This window comes from Nyctereutes procyonoides, unplaced genomic scaffold, assembly GCF_905146905.1.
Source record: "Nyctereutes procyonoides isolate TBG_1078 unplaced genomic scaffold, NYPRO_anot_genome, whole genome shotgun sequence".
NCBI lineage: Eukaryota > Metazoa > Chordata > Mammalia > Carnivora > Canidae > Nyctereutes > Nyctereutes procyonoides.
Genome location: NW_026575147.1, coordinates 22,192,959 through 22,198,958, shown reverse-complemented (window position 1 = coordinate 22,198,958; position 6,000 = coordinate 22,192,959). Strand labels below are relative to the sequence as shown.

The 6,000-nt window shown below is 53.4% G+C and overlaps 1 protein-coding gene across 1 annotated transcript; it reads right to left on the bottom strand.

Annotated features, from left to right (window-relative positions):
- Positions 1–1,150: 1,150 nt before the first annotated feature.
- Positions 1,151–4,018, bottom strand: LORICRIN (loricrin cornified envelope precursor protein). Its single transcript, XM_055312461.1, has 2 exons — positions 3,927–4,018; positions 1,151–2,513 (listed from the first exon to the last, which is right to left on the bottom strand). Exon 2 carries the CDS (start codon positions 2,488–2,490, stop codon positions 1,276–1,278), a length of 1,215 nt encoding a protein of 404 aa, XP_055168436.1. The 5' UTR covers positions 2,491–2,513; positions 3,927–4,018; the 3' UTR covers positions 1,151–1,275.
- Positions 4,019–6,000: the final 1,982 nt, after the last annotated feature.

Sequence of the window (6,000 nt, the reverse complement as noted above, 5' to 3'; positions counted from 1 at the left end):
ATGGTACAGAATTAAAAATCCTTTTATTAAAAAAAATAAAAAAATAAAAATAAAAATCCTTTTATTAAAAAAAAACCCCAACAACATAGAAATAACTGTTTGGACTTGGGTTTGGACTTGGGTCTTTAAAGCTGCTGTTTTGATTGTGTAAATGGAAGAGTTGGGGAGGGATAATTTGTCTTTTTGTCTCCAGCAATGAATGAGTAGGGAGAGTACTTTGGTTTTTTGATGTAGCAGGTGTTTTGCTTTGAGTAAATAAAAAAGTTAACATTTACCTGGAGCTAGTAGAATTAGGATATGAAACGGGGCCTGGGAGAGTTCCTGACCAGGTTGATGTTCTACGTCTCTTTTGTAAGCTGTGCAATTAATGGAGCAAGTGTAGTTTCTTCCTTGTTAATTGGTATGCTTCCTGTATTTCCCCATGACCTCTCTGGTTCTGGTGTTTATTGTATACATTTATGCTGTATGTTCCTAAATTGGGTGAATCTCCTTTAAAAGAGAAGGAAACAGCTCCTCTACATCCTCTTTTCATTACAGGTGCCTCCTAAACAGTCTTACACACTGTAGGGGGTCACCAGTATCTGAAACAGTTATCCTTTCTCCTGTGAGCCTGGGTAGCAAAAGCTGGTCCTCCTCATATGCAGCCACCCTGCTTTCAGACCTTGAAGAGTAGACTCTGCACTATGAAAGATAGCATTTCCCCAGGGCAGACCTGTCTTTAAAAAGCACTGAGCTCAAGGTGAAGACCCACAGTGGCTATGCAACCCACCAGGAGCTGTTTATAGAAATCTCTTCCTAGGATTTTTGTGTTTGAGGGTCATCTCACCATCATAAGCCATAAACCAGAGCTCGCATCCTTGTTTTTTGGTTGCCAGCCATTCCTCACTCCTCTGCTGACTCTCTTCTATCCACCCACTCTTCTTCCCCCAGTAGAATAAATGTGTTTGTTGCATGAATGTACACGTGGATGAGTGAATGGAGGAAAGATGAATGAGATAGTATGAATGAACTTAGAAGCTACAAAGGTGCCGGAAACGCAGAAATTCTCATGAGTTGCAAATTTATTGACTGAGGATGTCCCGGGGTTGGGAGGTAGTTGTACAGAAACCAAAGAGGAAAAAATGCAGAACGAGATGCAGCCCCAGAACTCAATGGCTCCGGTGTTAACACCTGAAGGATTTGGGAACCTCAGGGCAATATCGTGAGAGCGCTAAACCCACTGGCGCCCACGGAGAACACCTCCAGCTCTTTCTTCTCCATGGCTTCCCACCGGCCTTACTTGGCTGGCCAGGTAGGCGCCTGCTTCTGCTGGGTCTGGTGGCATACCGGGACGCCCTTGCCACCCCCGGAGGAACCGCTGCTCCCACCACTGGAGAAGCAGCCCCCGCCGCCCCCGGACCCGGAGGAGCCGCCGCCGCAGCCGCCGCCGCCGCCGCCGCCACCCCCACAACTGGAGAAGCAGCCGCCGCCGCCCCCGGACCCGGAGGAGCCGCCGCCGCAGCCGCCGCCGCCGCCCCCACCACTGGAGAAGCAGCCGCCGCCGCCCCCGGAGGAGCCGCCTCCGTAGCTCTGCTGGGGCGTGCACGAGGTCTGGGTGGTCTGCTGCGACGAGAAGTAGCCGGAGCCGCCCCCGGAGGAGCCCCCGCCGCAGCCGGAGCCGCCGCTGGACACACCTCCGTAGCTCTGGCACTGGACCTGCTGGCCGGAGCCGCTGCCGCCGCCGCCGCCGCCGCCGGAGTAGCCTCCGCAGCCGGAGCCGCCGCCCCCGGAGCCGCCGCCGCAGCCGGAGCCGCCGCCGCCCCCGGAGCCGCCGCCGCCGCAGCCGGAGCCGCCGCTGGAGCCGCCGCCGGACACACCTCCGTAGCTCTGGCACTGGACCTGCTGGCCGGAGCCCCCGCCGCCGCCGCCTCCGGAGTAGCCTCCGCAGCCGGAGCCGCCGCCGCCCCCGGAGCCGCCGCCGCAGCCGGAGCCGCCGCCGCCCCCGGAGTAGCCTCCGCAGCCGGAGCCGCCGCCGCCTCCGCCCCCAGAGTAGCCTCCGCAGCCGGAGCCGCCGCCGCCCCCGGAGTACTTGGTGCTCCCACCCGAACCTCCTCCGGAGCCGCCGCCACCGCAGCCGGAGCCGCCGCCGCCCCCGGAGTAGCCTCCGCAGCCGGAGCCGCCGCCGCCCCCGGAGTAGCCTCCGCAGCCGCCGCCGCCGCCGCCCCCGGAGTAGCCTCCGCAGCCGGAGCCGCCGCCGCCCCCGGAACAGCCTCCGCCCCCGGAGTACTTGACGCTCCCACCGGAACCTCCTCCGCAGCCTCCGGAGCCTCCTCCGCCGCCTCCGCCGCCTCCGGAGCAGCCTCCGCCCCCGGAGTAGCCTCCACAGCCAGAACCGCCGCCGCCGCCGCCGCCGCCGCAGCCACCGGAGCCGCCGCCGCCGCCGCCACCACCGGAGGTCTTCCCGAAGCCCACTGGAGGCATGGGGGTGGGCTGCTTTTTCTGGTGAGACATCTTGTTTAAGCAGGAAGGGCGCCCTGAAAGGAGAGCAGAGAGCATTCCTGGACCAGCCCCGAGGGTGCGGCGGCGAAGGCGGCTGCAGCCTGGGCGCCCGTCAGCCGTCGAGCAGCACCGCCAGGCCCGGCCCGGCGCGCTGGGTTCAGACCCGGGAGAGCTCTCCAGGGCTCTCCTAGGATTAGTGCTTGCAGAACAGAGTTGCGCTCACCTCAGGAAGTCTTCACTAAGCTTTAAAAAGACCAGGTAGTGTTGCCCATTTCTTTCTCCTGGCTCTGCCTCGGACGTCTGCTAGGTGATTTGGGGGCAAATAACCCTCACTCCCTCCTCTGTACGCAATTCTTGTAAAATGAGAGGGTTAGGGCACTTTATCTCTCTGGTCTTGAATCCTAACAAGAATTCTCCCAATGCAAATAGAAGTTAGCACAAACCTCCACCTACAGGGGGCTGTGTGTGTGTGTTACCCATCCCTGGCACAACAGAGGGAGGCTTGTCTGAATGTCAGGAGGCTGTTGCTCCCCACTCCCCGTTCTCTGCAAAAGCTCTTAGGTCAGGGGCTCCTGGGTGGCTCAGTCACTTAATCTTCAGACTCTTGATTCCAGCTCAGTTCATGATCTTGGGGTCATTAGATCAAGCCCAGCAGTAGGCTCCTCATTCAGCAGGGAGTCTTTAAGATTCTCTCTTTATCTCTCTCTCTCCTCTCCCCCCTGCCCCCCTCTCCTCCTCTAAAATAAATAAATCTTTAAGGAAAAAAAAAAAAAAAAGCTCACTGAGCCTAGCCATGATACCTGAACTAGTTATCAGAAAAGGCTTCTCCCTGGTCCTGTCTGGACACAGGGGAAAGGACCCAGTGGTCCTTTGGACCAACATTTCTGACCCGAAGAGGTAGGCTTTGCTTACATCCAGGCTTGGTTGAGGGACCATTGCTAGTAGGAAGTTGTGTCCCAGCATCTCACACCATTTCTCTCCCAGCACCGGGTTCCTGTGCTTCCCCAAATCTCCCCCATTGGCAGCATTCTCTGAATTACTCTCCCTATTCTCCCTTACTCCCTGGAAGTAAGATAGCCTCTCCTCCTGACACGTGGCACAGGGTTCATCCTGCCCACTCACAGGAGCAGTCTGCAGAATGTCCCTCTGTGCCCATCACTGGCCTGCTCCTACTGGGATGCCAGAGAGACAGGAGATACTCTTGCCTTTGTGGAGTTCCCATTCTGGCCAGAAGATTAGAGACACCATCTGCACAGCAGGAGCTCACCACTACCACCCGCCCCCCAACTTCCAACCTGAATTCCCTCTAAACATGAATGCACTTGGAAAGGCAGAGGTCTTGTAGCTTCCAAAGAGGAGGGCCTTGCAGGTCTGTCTCTTGGTCTACCTAGCTGCAGCAGGGCTGGAGAAGACTAGCTGGGAAGACAAGAGCTAGAACTCACACTTACCTGAAGCACAAGGGGCTGAGTGTGGAGAGGAGATGCTGGCTTCTGTGAGCAGCACTGGAGCTCCCAAGGTTTTATACACTGAGCCCTGACTCATCTATTGATCTGAGCCCGCCTTTCATGTTTAGACTCAGTTATGTGACCTATGGCTGTCACCCCACCTGTCTGTTGATTACAGGCACAGGGTGGCCCATTCATGAAGATTTTGGCATACTCAAAATGAGCAGCCTAGTGTGTAACTGGCCCCTTCTCTGATGCAACTATATGGCAGCAGGGATGGCTAGCCAGAGTGGATGGTAGACATTGTTTCCAAAACCTCTGGCAAAGACCTAGGTCTGTGACTCTTGAGGTGGCCCCAAAGAGTCACAGTGGAGATCTCAGTCCTTAGTGTGAAGAGTAGGACCTCCTATTTGGCTTCTAATCCCATTGCTTGGAACCCTCGACTTTATAGAGAGCCTGTTCCTTTTTTGCCAACAGTTTCTCCCCCCAGTGTTTCATGTGTGATTCACTGAGGTGTTCCTGTCTTGAAACTGGCATAAGAGCGGGCACAAGCCTCCAGTACTCACTTCTGGTATGGCCAGGGCTACAAATAATAGGATGTGGGTGTCTACTTTGATTTACTCCTGGATATTTATTCTTCTGAAAAAAGTGCAGATGAACAAGCTAAAGAGCTTGACCATGTGGTCCTTCCCACCATGGCCCTTTGGCCCTGGCATCCTGTGGTCTTGTGTGGTGACAGTGACCTCAGTCTATGAGGCAGCTGTGGAATGGAAGGGATTTGAAGTTAGGTGACTAGATTCGGGTGCTCCCCATGCTACTTGCCAGCTGTGTCACCTTGGACAAAGTCACAGCACAGGAGGCACTCAGTAAGTATTTGTTGTCTATTCAACGAAAAGGCTTCTGATGCTCAGTTACCTTGTCTATTAATAGTAATATCTATTTCATAGGCTCAAGAAGAGGGAAGAGTCCTTTTTATTGTTTTCTCCTATTGCAGCACAGTTTTACCTCCAACTTGGCCTGCCTTGGACACCAAGGCCAGAAGGGAGTCTATGGATAGCTAGAGGCAAGTTCTTAAGTAAGAAAATAACTCAAAAATTCTCCATTGACCCTAGACTGGTAGCATCACCTCTGTGTGTGAACAGCATGCTCCTCTCTTCTTTCATCACCAGAACTCAATTGCTATTGTTTAAGGTATGGCATTTGAATTTTGTTCCACCCACCTATGTGTTGAAATGACAGCTCCAATAATAAGTTGACTGTTAATTATGGTGGCTTAGTGATCAAGTGATCCTGATTAGAGTGTGGTCTTCAGAAACTTGTGGCACTAGTTCTAGCTTGGATGGCATGAACCCAGGCAAACCCACATGATCCCCTCCTGAGAGAATAGCCGAAGGGAAAAGCCAGGATCTGTTGGTGAAAGCATGTTTCTCAGCTTGAAGCTGAGGCACCAGGGAGATTTTGGTTTTGTGTGTTTTTTTTTTTTAAAACCTTCCCGTTGTAACTTTTTTTTTTTTTAAGATTTTATTTGTTTATTCATGAGACACACACAGAGAGAGGCAGAGACCCAGGCAGAGGGAGAAGCAGGCTCCATGCAGGGAGCCAGATGCGGGACTCGATCCCAGGTCTCCAGGATCAGGCCCTGGGCTGAAGGTGGTGCTAAACTGCTGAGCGCCCACCCCCCCGGCTGCCCCCCAGGGAGATTTTGAAGGAAAACCGACTCCAACTATATGATCACCATGGGTATAACAAAGAATGGTTTTACTTAGTTGGTAATGTGACCAACTTCTCCCCTGGAGAAGGGGAGAAAATATAGATCATGTGCAGTTCTAGCCCTGATTTGTAGAATGTTGGCCCATTACTCTGTGTTCTCTAGAGGAAAATGTAAGTTAAAGGATTTCAGCAGTGCATTCTCAAGGAGAAAAGTCTTTAATTTTGAAATCATGGCCTTCCTACTTTGTGTGTGCTAAAATTTAAAGTGTTGGAAACTGCAGGAGGCTGTAGTTGTTTCTTTCAAGTTCTTACTTGACGAAACAAAAACAAAAAGCAAACAAAACACATTTGGCTATAATAGAACAGT

Excerpts from the sequence above, each read along its gene's own strand:
- LORICRIN (XM_055312461.1), bottom strand. The coding sequence starts at position 2,490 with ATGTCTCACCAGAAAAAGCAGCCCACCCCCATGCCTCCAGTGGGCTTC.